This window comes from Piliocolobus tephrosceles, chromosome 16 (genome assembly GCF_002776525.5).
Source record: "Piliocolobus tephrosceles isolate RC106 chromosome 16, ASM277652v3, whole genome shotgun sequence".
NCBI lineage: Eukaryota > Metazoa > Chordata > Mammalia > Primates > Cercopithecidae > Piliocolobus > Piliocolobus tephrosceles.
Genome location: NC_045449.1, coordinates 31,815,796 through 31,832,452, shown reverse-complemented (window position 1 = coordinate 31,832,452; position 16,657 = coordinate 31,815,796). Strand labels below are relative to the sequence as shown.

The following is a 16,657-nucleotide window of genomic DNA, read 5'->3' as shown; positions in this document are numbered from 1 at the left end:
ACCACAGGACCACATATACAAGTAAGGATGTGAACACTAGGGTGCATCAAGGCTTGGTTCAAGTTTGCTTTGCTCAGCTAAGCTTTTCTTGACTTTTTGTGTCTCTTTCAGAATTAGGCACTTTTTTGGTTTCCCTTAGCAATTTGGACTTACTAGTAATAAATCACTGTTACATTTTATGGTAATTTATCTCTCACATACCAATTTGTACAGCAGGGACCTGTATTCCCAGATCCCCAGTGCTCAGTTCACAGTCCAGCCTTTAACGCAAACAGGTTATCACATGATTTGATTAAGGGGAAACAGGTGTTGCCATTTTTGTAGCACTGCTTATTCAGTCCTTAAAACATTGTTACATGTGTATAGTGTGTTAATTTCATTCTTCCCATGTCACAGAATCATGTTAAAAGGTTATGCTTTGCACTTAGTCTCATGGTTATGATTAGACTGAGTTTGGAGCTGAGCTGGTAATAGGTGTGAAAAATTTTATAGACTGTAAAGTACCATGCAGGTGTTATTGTTGGTTCCCTGCTACTGGTCCTGCTGCACGCCAAATCACATGCTTAGACATCAGAGTATTTCATATAGCTGTCTTCACCACTGGCAACTTGTATGGCTAGAAGGAAATCATGCCAGCAGCTTAATGCTATTATTAGCTTTTTGATTGTGCTGATAAAGCATTTTTTTCTTAGCTGAAGTGGCACGAAGTTACAATATTTACAAAGATACCAAGAACTAGTATCTGTTACTGCATTTAATGTGGAAATAGTTTGATAGACTGATCTCACCTTTCATTTTATAGAGGTGGTATCTCACCATGTTGCCCAGGCTGGTCTTGAACTTCTGAGCTCAAGCGATCTTGCCCACCTTGACCTCCCTAATTGCTGGTATTACAGACAGGAGCCACCACGCCTGGCTGATAGTTTTATTACACTTGAAATATTTCTTCAATTTTCAGCCATCTCCATGTTTTCCCACTTGAACTCAGATTGGCTTTTTTTCTTGTTAATTTTTAGGGGAATCTGCAACATTAAGAAGCTTATTGCTCAATCCACACCTCAGGCAGTTGATGGTCAACCTCGATCAGGGGGAAGACAAAGCAAAGCTCATGAGAGCCTACATGCAAGAGCCCTTGTTTGTGGAGTTTGCAGACTGTTGTTTAGGAATTGTGGAGCCATCCCAGAATGAGGATTCTTAAGATGGATTATTGTGCTGCTTGCTCAAACGTGTGCTTGACTCCCAGAACCTGCCTGCTCCCTCTCCCAGGAGACCAGCTAGTGTGGGGGGCCCCAGACAGAAGAGGTTTCCAGGATGCAGACTAGGTTATACAGGCCTTTACCGGCATTGATGTGGCTCATGTTTCAGGCAGACGTGGGGCCCTTAAGGTGGCAAGTCCTTTATGGAGAAAAAACTTGACATTCAGATGGTTGTTTTTAAATGTTTTACTTTTGGTACAGTTGATAGACATCATAAATGATACCAAGCTTTACACTTCATATGGAGTTAAACTTGGTCAGTGTTACTAAATAAAATCAGGATGTGATTCTACTGTACATTGCATTATTCATAATCGTTTGAAATTACATTAAATAAATCAACTTATTAAATACTAAAGTTTTGTTCCTTTTTAAAGGAAATAACCACAAAATTTTCCCCAGCGCCAATTTTAGGCCAACTTTGGTTGTTTTCTTCCAAAAGTGCTTATGTGGAATTGGGGTCCCCACTGTAGTGACAGTCAGTCATGACTGCTGCTGAGTTTGATCTGTGAAGGTAGTGAAATGTGGCCCTGATGCTTCTTAACCCTGGTTTGCTAACTACCAGCCCTGACACCATCAGTGCTTGATGTAGCCTGGAGCCCCAGGCCCACTGATGCACTGGGCATGGGGCCCTGGCTTGAAGGCTGGAGCCGTTACTGTTGTTCATGTGCATTTGGAGCACTGTGGGAATAGTCTGGCAGCTGTGTGCTGATTAAATGTCTTTGGCAAGGCAGCTGGCAGGAAAAGGCCTTGTGGAAACAAAGGCACCAAGGATCACCCAGCCCAGTAAAGGCAGAAGAGGTCACATGTGGATCAACCTGTGTCTTTCCAGCAGAATCTGATTAAAGCCTGTAATGCTGTAGGGCGAAGGTTCAGGGCAGATGTCAGCATAGCGCAGTGGAGACTTTCTGCAGTGAAACTTGATCGATCCCTAGAGGGGAGAGAGAGCTGCAGCTTTAGCCCCAGTTCCTGGGAATGCCAAAGCCTAACAGAACCCCACACAGCAGATGCTAGAAATGCAAGGAGGTATGGACAAGTACTAGTATTGGGGGCCACAGCAGGATTAAAATAGTGTTACATCCACTCAGTGCGAGACAGATGAGGAAACCCTAGGAGGAGGCGCTCCCTAAGAGGAATGTCTGTCACACTCCTATGACTGCTTAAAGCCGGAAGAACAAAAGATTTACCTTTCTGTTTCGCAGGCCTGTGTGTTTTCATGGGAGATTTCATTCAGATTAAGGCCTATAGTAATTCCTCTGAATGGAAATTCGGTGTTTCCTTCTGCCTTGTCATTTCACTTACTCCTTGCTGTGACTCCATGCAGCAGGTTGAGTATTAGCCCATTTTATAGACAGACTCCGAGAAAATGTGTCTTAGCCAAGACCATCCACTGAATGGGGCAGAACCAGGACCCAGACCCTGGAGTTCTACCTCCCAGTGCAACACACTTTCACCTTTCCTCGGCCACTTTATTTCTATGAGGCCTGGCTTACTGGGGTGACTCACAAAGTGACACTGACTTCCTGAGTGTACTGGCTGACTTTTCCTTGGATGCAAACAGCTGGGCACGGTGGCTCACACCTGCAATCCCGGCACTTTGGGAGGGCAAGGCAGGCGGACCGCTTGAAGTCAGGGGTTCGAGACCAGCCTGGCCAATATGGCGAAACCCTGTCTCTTAAAAATACAAAAAAAAATGCAGCCAGGTGTGGTGGCACATGCCCTGTAGTCCCAGCTATTCGGGAGGCTGAGGCAGGAGAATCACTTAAACCCACTGCATTCCATCCTGGCAACAGAGTGAGACTCCATCTCAAAAAATTAACATGAAAAAAGACCCACAGAGAACTTGGACCACTGACCCTGCCTGTCATTTCCTCAGCTAGAAAAGGAGAAAAACCCAGCAATACAGTTAGAGGAAAACATGGTGACAAATCCAGTGCCATTTGAGGTAACCAACTGATCACAACCGAAGTTGTGATGTGGGACTAACTAGATTATTTGCTCTCAAGTCTTGGGTAGTTTCTTTTTTGCTACGTCTCATGAATTTTTCCTCTTTTCTGTAACTGACCTATTATTACCCTAAGCCAAACTTTTTTTTTTTTTTTTTTTTTTACACAGACTCTTGTCTGACAGGCTGGAGTGCAGTGGCACAATCTTGGCTCACTGCAATCTCTGCCTCCCAGGTTCAAGCAATTCTCATGCCTCAGCTTCCCGAGTAGCTGGGACTACGGGTGCCTGCCACTACACCCAACTCATTTTCATATTTTTAGTAGAGACAGGGTTTCGCCATGTTGGCCAGGCTGGTCTTGAACTCCTGACCTCAGGTGATCCACCTGCCTCGGCTTCCCAAAATGCTGGGATTACAGGTGTGAGCCACCACTCCAGGCCCTAAGCCGAAATTTAACCACCTCCTGCTCCTGACTCATCTAGAGCCTTGGTTCTCACAGTGTGGTTCATGGAGTATCAGCATCAGCTGGGAGCTTGCTAGAAACGCAGCACTGCATTTAGAAATGGGACTAAAAGAAGATTTAGAGATGCTGAAATAATTAGAAGCACTTTTTAGAAAGATAAAGGGCTCTGGAAGATTCCCAGTTATAACAAAGTAAATAATCCAAACCTGCAGTTGGTTAGGACGTGCAGGCCTCTGGTTTACCCAGTAGGGTTAGGGAGGGATCTTTTTTTTTTTTTTTTGAGACAGAGTCTCACTCTGTTGCCCAGGCTGGAGTGCAGTGGCCAGATCTCAGCTCACTGCAAGCTCCGCCTCCTGGGTTTACGCCATTCTCCTTCCTCAGCCTCCCAAGTAGCTGGGACTACAGGCGCCCGCCACCTCGCCCAGCGAGGTTTTTTGTATTTTTTAGTAGAGACGGGGTTTCACCATATTAGCCAGGATGGTCTCAATCTCCTGACCTTGTGATCCGCCCGTCTCGGCCTCCCAAAGTGCTGGGATCACAGGCGTGAGCCACCGTGCCTGGCCAGGGATGGATCTTGTCCCAGCCTCAGTCCCACTCCCACTGTGAACTTGTAGGCTTTGCTCCTGCTGTTCTCAGGATCAAAGCTGTCATGGCCATCACATACAACGTACCTGAGGCAGTGCTCGGATGGATGTGACACCAGCCTGGTCTTCTTGTGCTGTCTGGACAGTGTAGCTACTGGGGCTGCTCCTGGGGAGCTGGAGGCAGGCCCAGACCACTAATTTCCTCTGAAAGCTGCCTACACCCATTGCTGTATTGGCCAGGACCAGTCCCAGGGGCCAGAGGCGGATTATTGCCTCCAGGAACCTGGTCTGCAGCGGCGAGGTGCTCAAGGAACAGGGAGCTTGAGAGAAGTGTTTTTCTTCCACACCATCCAGTTCTTTAGCAGCAAGGTAGGCCATTCTGATCTTAAAAAGCAAACATCCCTTTATAGCTTTAGATTTATCTAGCCCTCTTCGCAGAAAATGGAAATCAAAACTATCTTTAACAAATCATGTTAACAAGGTGAACCGAAGGCACCTGGTTGTGAACAGCTGGCTGCCCTGAACCAAACTGGTTCCATATGGCACAAGTCTATACACCCCAGGCAACTGTGCTTAGGCCTTACATATGCTACTTGAAAACAAAAAAACAGCCCATTGAGATATAACTGATATGCCATAAAACCCAGTCTTCTAAAGTGTACATCCCAGAGTTTGGTATATTCCCAGAGTTGCTTATACCACTCTTGACCTTCAGAACCACCCTGCAGGGTAGGTGTTACTGTGCCCACCGCATACACGAGGAATATGAGGCTCACATGTGAACAACCTGCCCAAGGCCACCTGCATTACAGTGGCAGAGCCAGCATTCCCACTTGGGTCCATCTGATCCCCAAAACTGATCCACGGCCCACCCCGACTTCTTGGGTCTTACTTACTCTCCACTTCTGCCACGCATGCTTGATGACTGTGGCAGCTGCATGTAGCCTCTGGATGTGTTTCCGAGTTAACCAGGAACGAATGGCTAAGAGGTTCGCCCAGAAACAGGAGAGATAACAAAGGAGCCGTTAGAGCTGTCAGTGACCTGGCTGCAGCAGCACCACAGTTGCTGTCAAACTTTCAAATATGTATTTTTTTTTTCAATAAATGACTACCTTGTGCTACAGATAACATTCTGAAGTCAATACATAAGGCAAAATTGGCTTTTAAACATTCCTTACACTGCCCACACACTTGGATACACCTACACAATACAGTGAAGGGGCACTGGGGAGCCTGGACTGGCTGAGGGCCCAGCAGTCACTTCCCGTCTCAGGCTTGGTCCAGGTCAGCACCCAGGGAATGGGAGGGGTCTGGACCGTCTGTGCCTTTAAAAATTGCCTTTTTTTTTTTTTTTAACTCCTCAGTTGAATTTGGTTGCTTTATGCATCCCTGATCTCATATCACCATATACCCAAACACTGATACAATTAATAGATGGTGGATAAATATAATTTATAAAATTCTATTTTATAGAATTTTATTATATAAAATTTTATTTTTTATTATATAGAATTTTATTATATAGAATTTTATTTATTTTATAAAATTCTATTATAAAATAGAATTTATAAAAAGAATAAATAGAATTTATTCTCTTCTCTACAATTTCAGCATATTCTTTTTGTTTTGTTTTTTCTTTTTTTTTTTTTTGAGACAGTGTCTTGCCCAGGCTGGAGTGCAGTGGCATGAACAGCTTGTTGTAGCCTCAGTAAGGCCGTAGCTTCAATCTTCCAGGCTCAAGCGATCCTCTTGCCTCAGCCTCTGGAGTAACTGGGACCAGGGCACGTGCCACCAGGCACAGTTAATTGTTATTTTATTTCTTTTGAGACAGAGTCTTGCTCTGTCACCCAGGCTGGAGTGCAATGGTGCAATCTCAGCTCACTGCAACCTCTGCCTCTTGGGGTGAGGTGATTCTCCTGCCTCAGCCTCCTGAGTAGCTAGGATTACAGGTGCGTACTACCACACTTGGCTAATTTTTGTGTTTTTAGTAGACACAGGGTTTTGCCATGTTGGCCAGGCTGGTCTCGAACTCCTGACCTCAAATCATCTGCCTGCCTTGGCCTGCCAAAGTGCTGGGATTACAGGTGTGAGCCTCCACGTCCAGCCATTTTTTTTTTTGTAGCGATGAGGCCTCCCCATGTTGCCCAGGCTGGTCTCAAATTCCTGGGCTCAAGTGATACTCCCACCTCAGCCTCCCAAAGTGCTGGGATTATAAGAGCGAACTATTGTGCCCAGCTTCCTTATACAATTTTTTAATGCCTACACACACAGAAACACACCTTACAAGGATGGCATCACCCTAAATATGTAGTTTGGCATCTAGGTATGAATATCATTATGGAAGTGGTTCTCCATTAAATTTATAATAGTCTTCAAAAACACTTAGCTGCATCATAGGGACAGTCCGGTCCCTCATTTGGCTATGACGTCACCACTGTTAGATATTTGGGTTCTTTCTAACACTTTTTCTTTTCAAAATAAGACCACTATGAACATGGTGGTTAATACATCTTTTCATTTGATGAACTCCTTTTGGTTTTTACCTTCTCCTTAAATTCATTCCAGCCCTAGAGCCCAGCAGGTAATGGTTTGAGTTATCATGAAGGAAAAAAAAAGTTGGCCTAAACAGCTGTCAGGGTCTGAGAAAGAGGAATTAAAGACAACGTTTAGCCTCCACTTCTTACAGAGTACCTTTGTTTATGGAGTGACTTGGTTTCCACTGAACTGGAGAGACATTATAGGTGAGAGGGATAGGGAATCTGAATCCCAGCACACCACAGGGACGTGCCATCCATCTCTTCAGGCTGGGACACAGCTTCAGGAGATGGGGACTCGACGAGCCATGTTTCAAAGGAAACCAACATCCTGTGGAGTCTGTGTGCAGTGCTGACAGGTGACCTGCCCACCTACCTGCCTGGATGAGCATGGCGGCCCGCCGCTGCCGCTCCTGCTCTCGATGCCGGTGTCGCCTCCAGCCACCCTGGATGCAGCGGGCACACTGCTCCAGCACCTGGGCACGCCCGCATTCCAGAAGCTCCAGCTGGGAGAAAAGGCACCCACTGAGGGCAGCCTCTTCTCCCCCTGCCCCATCCTGCTGAGGGGAGCACACAACTGGCCTCTGTAACCTCCTCATGCCCAAACCAGCTCACCATGGAATCAGTAATGAACACCTTGGTCCTGCCACAGTGCATGGGGGCTGGCATGGCCTCAGCTGAGTCACCAGGTGTGGCTGCTGCCTGAGTTAGGACCGGCAGAATGTGGAGAATGTCCTGGATGAGAAGTCCAAGCGTGGCTTCCTCGCTGTGTGGACACCATTCTGGGGGAGGGAGATGGCCCTATCAGTGCATGGTCGTCTCTGCATGCCTCTGTGGCCTGAAGAAACTGGCTTTGGCCTCCCTAGCACTCTACAGGTCTCTTTCCTGCTGTTCTTGGCTCTAGCCATTTTTTCCTCGTTCTTTTGGAGGAAGCCACCAACAGTCCCTCTATTGTCCCTCAGGGCACTGGCTGTTCCGTGGAGCCTTGGAAGACCCACTTGTGCCTGTGTGTCCTGGGGTGTCCTACAACCTCTACTGCCGTGAGTCCCTTTGGGCAGGCTGGCAAAGGGTACCTGACACCTGGAAGGGTGACTCCTTCCAAGCTTGGATTCCCAGGCTGCTCAGCCAGCATTTGTTTCCAAGGCCACAAATGCACATCCTGAGGGCCAAACAGGGCAGCTAGGCCACTCCCTCAGCCCCAACCCCTCACTCCCCACCATGTATGGGAAAAGGGAGATGCAATCCCAGCCCTTAGTTTGGGAATCTTCTATTGCAAATAACAAGAATAAATTAAAAAATAAATTTAAAAAAATCCCAGCCCTGCAAAGGACCCGCGTCCCACTGCCTGCCCTCCCGCAGCTCGCAGGGCTTACTCCTGGAGAGGGAGGATTTACCTGAGGACTCTGACCACCTTAGCTGCCCAGTGCCTCTCTGGAGACAGAGGCTGCCAAAGGAGACACCACAGATGAGAAACAGCAGCAAAATCAACCAGGGACCAGAAGGGCTTTGGGCAAGAGACATGGAACAGGACAGCATGGAGAGGGAGAAGAAAGGAGAAAGGGTGAAAGGAAAGTGAAAACTGCCCAGGAGGGGAGGAAATAAAGCAGGATTGCCCCAGTGGCTGTGAGGGGCCCGGGGTAAGGCTGGGTGGGAGGGGCAGTGGTGCTGGGCTGGGGTCCTGCCGAGGTGGGACCCCCCGGCAGCCTGTCCTTGGCCTGTTCTCCCTCTGCCTGTGTCTGGGTCCCGTGGCTCCCACAGCCTCAGTTTTATCTGCATGCTAACAACCCCCATATGAGGGCCTCCAGATCTTTCCCTCGAGACTAAAGCCTGCCCAAGTGCCTTGCAGACTTCTGCACTGGACAAGTCACCCACGCCCAGGCTCTTGAGCCTCCCTGAACCTCTCTTCCTCTTGCTTTCCCCTACTGCCCAGGCTAATTTACTCTTTTCCTCTCCCTCTACATCTAGTCAAGCCCCTACCAAGACTGACCAGTTTCTTCGAACAAACATTTCCCGACTGTGCCCACATTTCTTGTTTCTCTCTACTGGGGCAACTTTGCAGCCTCACTCCCACGGCCCTCCATGGCACCCCCAGAGTGGGCTTCAGAAAGTGTGAGGCTGAGAGAGTCATTTGCTCCCTCCCCTGCAGTGCCTGCTCATGTGCCCAGAGAATCAAGTCCAGATTCCTTGATGGAGCCCTACCTGCCACTCCAGCCTCACCTGCCCCAGTTCTCTGCCTCAATGAACCAGCAACACAGATGGGGCGGAATTCCTCATATCCACACTGCTGCCTCAAGCCTCCGGGCTTTTGTTCAGATTACATCTGTCATGTGGACCACCCATCACCTGGCTAATCCAATTTATTTTCAGATACTACCTCCTCCAGGAAGCCTTCCCCAATTCACAACTCCCCAGCACCACCCAAAGCATCCTGCTCATAGCTCTGCCTTTCCACTTTCCATACTATTTGTCTTTTTTGAATCTGTTTCCCCCACTGAACCAAAACCAGTGCTGTGTTTTATTCACCAGTAAGCCCCAGCCCCTAGCCCTGAGATAGGGCACAGGGTAGATGCTCAGTAAACTGTGGTTGCACAAATGACTAACACATGGGTCCCACTCACCAGGGAGCCCTTTGGCAGGATATGGGCTGTGGGGGCCAGAGGATGTGTGAGGACGAAGCCTTCTCAGTAACTTGTATCGTTCTACAAAGTTTTGGTGAGAGATCCTGGAAGCCAAAGCAGGCAGAAGGAGAGAATTACTTCATCTGTGAGCCAGGTACATGGCTCAGGGCTAAACGGAAGTTATTCTATTTAATCTGCTCAACAACACAGCACAGTGCTGCCCTCCCTGAGTATCCCCGCTGAATGTGAATGTGGTTTTGGAGCGATTTCTAGGATCACTTGGTCGGAAGCCCGTAAAGACCATTTAAAATGGGTCTGTTCTCCCTGCTGCCTTGGTCTACCAACACAAAGCATCTCTTGTGTTAGGGGATCTGTGGGCTGCCTCCCTCCAAAGGGGCTGACAGGTCTCTCCCCCAACAACTGGACCACTGCTATGATGCAGACATGCTTGGCCACATCTCCCCTCTGACCCCTCCGACCCCACAGTCTCCTCTGCTTCCCCCAGATCTCCCTGCTCCCCATGAAGGCAACACTTCTCAAACAGCTGATGGCACCTGATATCTGCACTTCCTCCCAATTGCTTGTCAGCCCTCCTGAGTCTGGCTTCTGTCCCCAACATTGTACCAATGTGGCTTTCGTCACAGTCATCAGCGGGTACAAAATAGTGCACAATAAGTGAATGGATAAATGAATGGATGCTGCTCCCTAGTTCCCAGTTGACTTCTACAGACCAGCCTCTTTCTCTTCATCTCCACATCTCACTTTGGGTTGTGCAGGCTCTTGCCCCATGAGAGTCCCGAGCGCCACTCTGCACTGGCCCTGCGCTGTGCCGTGATTGAGCCCACTCACCGGATGGGGAAGCCAGCAGCACTGATATGGATGGTCTCCACGAGGCCACAGGCCTCCAGCTGGCTCAGAACCTGCAAGGGTGGGGAGACAGGGTAGGCACCTGCAGCACGCGGCCAGCAGGCCAGAAATGCCATTCCTCTTAGCCCTTCTTAGGCCCTGGCCAGTGCCGAGCTGCAGGCTCTCCCAAGGCTTGGCTAATCGAGGGACCTTGAAAACAAATCTCCCTGCAAGAAAGGGTCCCGGTGGTCCCAAGTCCCCCTCATCCAATGTGTGGCTTCTGATACAACTGAGGCAAGTGCTGTCCTGGCTCTGTCTCACCCTGCCCTCAGTGTAGTCTCACTACCACACAGCCCAGCCCAGGCAAATTTCCAGTTTGGATTGTTTTCATTGTTTGCAGGCATTAGAGGGTGGTTCACAGCTGAGAGGCAGGGAAGATTATACTATAAAGATTCTTCTGTGACCTGAACCCAGGTCTTTACCACAGAACTAAGTTGTCCTGGCTACAAACCCAAAGGCCACATCTACCAGGCCACACCTTCAGCAGTGCCCAGCATTCACCCCTTATCCACATCCCTCAGAACCTGGAACCCCAAGAAAAGGGCAGTTGCTGGCTAGAATGCTTTTGTTAGATTAGAAAAATATGATACCGGCTGAGTGCAGTGGCTCACGCCTGTAATCCTAGCACTCTGGGAGGCTGAGGCGGGCAGATGACCTGAGGTCAGGAGTTCGAGACCAGCCTGGCTAACATGGCGAAACCCCATCTCTACTAAAAAGACAAAATTCAGCTGGGTGTGGTGGTGTGTACCTGTAATCCCAGCTATTTGGGAGACTGAGGCAGGAGAATCACTTGAACTCGGGAGGTGGAAGTTGCAGTGAGCTGAGATTGTACCACTGCACTCCAGCCTGGGTGACAGAGTGAGGCTCGGTCTCAAAAAAAAAAAAAAAAAGAAAAAAAAAAACGATACCTCCAGTGAGAAACAGCTGCACTGTATGGGGACTGTATGGTGATGCAGACTTTCAGCTTATCACAAGAGACACCCATTCCTCTGCACAGCTTCAGTTTCTCATCAGGGTACAAGGCTCAAAGAACAAGAAGCACTGGAACTTGCCTCCTGGCTAGGCTACCATGCACAGACTACACAACCATACATGCTTGCCCTGCCACAGCAAGGGAGATGGGTCCTCTCTCATGTCAGGCCTGGCTGGAGAGACCACCTTTGTTCACTCCATTTGGAGCAGATGTCCTGCCCTTCATCTCTTCAGGGCCTTGGCCAGATGGGGCTTGGTGCAAAGCAGCTTTGGCCCGGTATTAATTACCTCCTCTTGGAGGAAGGTCTGTGCCTGGCCCTGGCTGTTGGGCTTGATGCAGCGAATGTAGTGGGGCGTGGTGCTGTGTAGGACCTGCAGAAGCTGCTCCAGTGAGGCCTGCAGATGAGAGACCATGGGGTTAGGCAGGGAGAGGGGCTGCCCAGGGCCATCAGCTGGGCTCTGGTTAGTAACTACATCAAATGCCTCCAGCAGGCCTGGAACTTCCAGGATCTTGAGACCAGGAATCTCCTGTGCAGGGATGACTGTTGCAGGCTCTCAAATGAGCCGGCTCAGAGCACATTCCTCTCCCGACTTCCCATGCTCCTCACCTCTGTCTTCAGGGACCCTTCTAAACCTGTGACCCTCCCTGACTGGTCTGCCTGAATCCAATCTCCTCCTCTTTCCCTGCCCTGCTTCTCCCCAGAATAATCTTCTTAGGAAAGAACGATCTCAAAACTCCCTGCCATTCATTCAGCAACAACTGTTATCATTCAGCTCATCCTGTGTGCTGCAGGCTGTACCACAGGCTGCCTGCTGCCATGTCAGAGCTCAGTCCAATGGGCCACACATGTTGGATGAACACCCTTGGGGGTGTGTCTGAGGCTGGGTAGGAAGGTGCTAATCAAACCTGGCTTTCTGTGTGCCTCCTCAAGGAGGTGGTGATAGAGCTAAAGTCTGAAGGATGAGAAGGACTAAACTAGGAAAAGGAGCATGGAGGATGGGAGTGAGGTGGAGCTGATGGGGCAGTGGTCAAGAGTATCCCAGGAAGGTGGGGTGGTACATGCAAGGGCTGAGGAGAGGTAGAAAGCAGACAATGTGAGAGAAGTGAGCGAGGGTAGGGTTAGAGCAGGAAGCTAGATAGCTGGGGATGAGCCAGGTCAAAGAAGCTCATGTAGCTGATCCTCTGTCCATGAGCACCCCACTGGCAGAGGGTGAGAGGCTGCATAGTGCCCCCATAGGCCCCTAGGCTTCCCATCATATACCTGATAGCCTATTTGTCTACTGTTTCTGTCTTCCACACTGAAGTATAAACTCCAGGGGACTGGGACCACATCTACTTGACTTGCCACTGCTCCCCAGCAAACAGCACCGATCCTGGCAGGTGCTCAATAAATATTCGTGAGACTGCAGAGTGAAGCAAGCACCTCCCATCAGCACATTAGACCCACCTTGAACTTGGATACCACGGTCAACACAGGGGCCCTGCTCTGGCCAGAGGGTTCCTCCTGGGTCTTCTCTTTGGGGTTAGTAGGAAACAGCCCCATGAGCAGGGGGTCCTGGGATTGTTGCAGGAGACTGGTCAGCTCAGGTGGGACAGGGTCCTGTTGAGAAATGGCAAGAGCAGCAGGTGAGGACAGGTGGAGCTTCTGCCCATAGCCATCCACTGCCCACCCAAGCCGCAGATGACAGGGCTTCCAGGTAGGACAGGGCCCAAGTCCAAGAGAAGGTCCCCGGGATGACCAGAGACCTGGAGACCCAGTCTAACAAGGGTGATCTCCAGGCAGGTCATGCTTGATTAGTGGAGACCTCAGGCAGGTGGGCCCAAGATGGTGATTCTGGATTCTGGGAGGAGGTTCAGGAGAGAGAGGACTCATGATAGGAAACTACTACGTCTGCATAGCAAAGACCCAGCATCTCGTTTCTCACAGGCCCTACAGGGTACGGCACAGCCCGTACCTTGTTTTTCTCCACCAGGCCTGCTGTGTGGTACCGCACAGGCCCCGCATAATGCACCACAATGAAGCTGGGCTCCCGGCTGAGCTTATTGTGGCCCAGGCAGGGGCTACCTGCCAGGGCAGTCTCAATGCGTGTCTGGAGCTGGGCTGCGCTGCTTGGTCGATTGAGGCGGCATTCCTGTGGGATGGGAACAGGGGGTCAGCCACCAAAACGACAGTATCTCACCGCAACCCTCACTGTCCCCACCCTGTGGCCCCCATGACAGCAGACATCACACAGGCATCATAGTGTCCCTAACAGGGAGGAAATATAGCAGTTAGCAGATCTATTTGGCAAACTGGGAGAAGAGAGGCACAGAGAGGAAACAGGATAACCATGAAGGCTTCAGAAAACCCAAAGGCCAACTCTGGTGCTTGGCTCATTAGCTGACCTCCCCACCTCATTTATGAGGGAGCAGATGCTGATGGGGCTCCCCTCAATGAGATCCAAACAGGCCTGGTTGTCCTGGTAGTTGACGAATGACCACTCCAGGCCCTCAACTGCATATTCCTCCTAAAGAACAAGGTGGGATGGGGTGGGAGAAGGCAGCTGTGGTCTGATGTCCTGACGAGCCACCCACGGCTGGCCTCGGTACCACAGCATATTCCAGAACAGCATCAAATAAACAAAAGTATATCAAAACATTACATTGTACTCCATATGTGCAATTATTATTTATCAGTTAAAAATAAAATAAGGAGAAACAAAAGGCTTCTAATCAGAACCTGGACTGGGGCTGGAAGGTCAGGAAGGGATTGAGGATCCAAAATAAGGACCTGCCCCCTGCTCACCCCATCCCTCACCTGCTGGGCCCTTAGGTAGTGAGCCACAAAGTGCTGCTGCAGCTTCTCATTGGCGTAGTTGATGCACAACTGTTCCAGACTGTTGTCAGGAAATGACTCAAATCCATACACATCCAGCAGGCCTGGGAGGATGGCAGAGAACCCATGGGGCTACTGCAAGGAGCAGATGGGGGATAGGGGATCAAGGAACCCAGGGTACCTGGGCCCCTGCCAATGCCTTATACTTGGTAGCCTGGGCATGAGGCTGAGTGAGCATGACACCCGTGATGGGCAGAACATACCTTCCCCACGCTCTACCCAAGGTGGCTCCCATCTCCACCCCATTCCCCTGTAGAACTCAGAGCAGGCAGGAAACCCAAATGAAGTGTGAAGACAGCCCAGAGCATTGGGCCCATTTTTGAGTCTGAATTCTCTGGTTCTGATAGGCACCTCCTGTGAGGAAACCAGGTTCCAGGCAACATTTTGTGTTAAATCTAGTTTGGAAGGCATTGGTCTCACCAGCCAATTTGGTGCCTAGAATTCCACCACTCCATGAGCAAACTGCACTGGTACCTTTAAGCTTTATTTCCTCCTATAACTGACTGTCCCACCTAGAGTTATAACCGTGTTGACCTCCCTCAGTCATGTCCTCCAAGTCCCTTCTTTTTTTTTCCCCTGAGATAGGGTCTTGCTCTGTTGCCCAGGCTGGAGTGCAGTGGTGTCATCACAGCTCACAGAAGCCTTAAACTCTTAGGCTAAAGTGATCCTCCCACCTAGGTCTCCCGAGTAGCTGGGACTACAGGCATGTAGCACCATGCCTGGCTAACTTTTCTGAGATGGGGTCTTGCTATATTGCCCAGGCTGGTCTCCAACTTCTGGCCTCCAGTGATCCTCCTGCTTTGGCCTCCCAAAATGTTGGGATTACAGATGTGAGCCACTGTGCCAGCCTCCAAAGTCCCTCTAATTCAGCTCTTTCTTCCATCCCCCACTACTCTCCTGCAATTAGAACTGGGTCTCTGGGGGAGAAAAAGGGCTCTTTCAGACAAGGCACTGTTGAGCCTGTCTGGAGAGTTATGGACTGCTCAGATGCAGGAGAGCAGAGATCTTGCCCTATGCTGGCAGGCAGATGCAAGAGGAGACACGGGTACAAAAAAAGGAAAGGAGCTGCCCAGAGTCACACAGTGGATCCAGCGCTCCTGCCTCTCCATCCAGAGCTTTATTGCTCTTTTTCTGGAGTGCTCCCAGCACAGTGAGCCCTTGCTACCTATGAAAGTGGTCCATGAGTCGGTGTCTGCACAGATGCTGCTGTTGATCACTGATACCAGCCAGTCAAACAGCCTGTTGGGGGAAGAGAGTGGACTCTGGTGAGAGAGGGTCTGGCTGAGTCAAAGGGGTGGTAAAATTGCTCCCCCAGTCAGGGTGCTACAACCTGGAGGGCCTTGTATTCTGAGCCTGACAGGTCAGAGGCCAAATCTTCTCCTCTTGCTTCCAGCCCATCACGTCTTGACCTACTACAGATGAAGGCTATGGGCATGCATGTTCCCAGGTACACACAAACCTGGCATGTCCTTCTGGGAAGATTGAGCACAGGACAAGCTCAACTCCTAGGCTGGGCAGGGAATGGGTCTACATCAGTCACATGGTTCGAGACCCAGTTAGTGTCTTGGGAAGGGGCAGATGGGCCTGGGTGTGGTTTGTAAATAACTGAGTTCATTGAATACCCCTGCAAAACTCTACCTGTGGAGCCCAGAGCTCAAGGCCCCGCCATAGCCCCCGACGCAGTTCTGCACAAGTGGGCCCCCAGTCCTGAGGTCAACAATGGCATCCTCCACTCTAGAACCGGCCCCAGCCCAGAGAAGATGAGGCTACCACACAAGATGCTGACATGTACAACATTATACAGGGGTTTCTTCCTCACAATTTTACTTAAAGTAATTGCTCTGCAACTTTTTTCACTTCAGTAAATAAACTGGCTCTTTTTGCAACAGGGGCTGTGCAAACGTCCTGTGGTCAGAAGCTCACTCTGTGTTCATCACACTTTATCTGCTCATCTTGTAGTGACTTGTAGGCAAAGGCTTTAAAAGTCTTTGACCTCAAATTGTGACCTGAAATTGGCTTTCAGGCAGTGATAACTAGTCTCTTGCTGAAATGGATTTAATCTGGCCCCAGGTGCCCTGGGCCATTTTCAACTCAGACGATCATGTTCCCCCAGCAGAGCTTCTCAGGCTCTTGGCTCTTTGTGGCATTTATGAAAGCAGGGGACCCTCTCCTCAGAAAGGTGTCCAAGGTCTCATGTGCATATGCACACACATATACCCATTTTGGCTCATCTCAGAGGATTATAGGCCCCTGAAGCCCTTAGAAGGCCTGCTGAAGAATCTCAGAACTCAAAGTGAGAAATCATCCTTAAACCACATGGACAGAGGGTGGATGTAACCTACCAGAAAAGGACAGGACCCCACCTCCACCACTGTGCTACATGCTGTGGGATGAGCTTCTGGCTTTACCACAATCTATCAAACTCCTAGGTGATGTACAAGGGCACAGGGAGAGACAGAGAGGCCCATTCATCCAAGGATCTGAAGCTGGAACTGCAAAAGTT

The 16,657-nt window shown here is 49.7% G+C and overlaps 2 protein-coding genes across 2 annotated transcripts in view; one reads left to right on the top strand and one right to left on the bottom strand.

The window, feature by feature from the left end:
• The window catches only part of ZNHIT3 (zinc finger HIT-type containing 3), an 8,389-nt gene extending 6,775 nt beyond the window's left edge, over positions 1 to 1,614 (top strand). The window contains exon 3 of the mRNA XM_023204698.2: positions 1,017 to 1,614. Coding sequence (XP_023060466.1) covers positions 1,017 to 1,198 — 182 coding nt within the window. The 3' untranslated portion in view covers positions 1,199 to 1,614. The remainder of the gene's footprint in view (positions 1 to 1,016) is intronic.
• MYO19 (myosin XIX) overlaps positions 1,428 to 16,657 on the bottom strand; it is a 42,609-nt gene continuing 27,379 nt past the window's right edge. The window contains 14 exon segments of the mRNA XM_023204693.3: positions 1,428 to 2,065; positions 2,068 to 2,187; positions 4,336 to 4,632; positions 5,145 to 5,230; positions 7,159 to 7,288; positions 7,398 to 7,564; positions 9,401 to 9,504; positions 10,250 to 10,320; positions 11,567 to 11,674; positions 12,727 to 12,879; positions 13,235 to 13,411; positions 13,673 to 13,786; positions 14,077 to 14,198; positions 15,320 to 15,393. Coding sequence (XP_023060461.2) covers positions 1,910 to 2,065; positions 2,068 to 2,187; positions 4,336 to 4,632; positions 5,145 to 5,230; positions 7,159 to 7,288; positions 7,398 to 7,564; positions 9,401 to 9,504; positions 10,250 to 10,320; positions 11,567 to 11,674; positions 12,727 to 12,879; positions 13,235 to 13,411; positions 13,673 to 13,786; positions 14,077 to 14,198; positions 15,320 to 15,393 — 1,879 coding nt within the window. The 3' untranslated portion in view covers positions 1,428 to 1,909.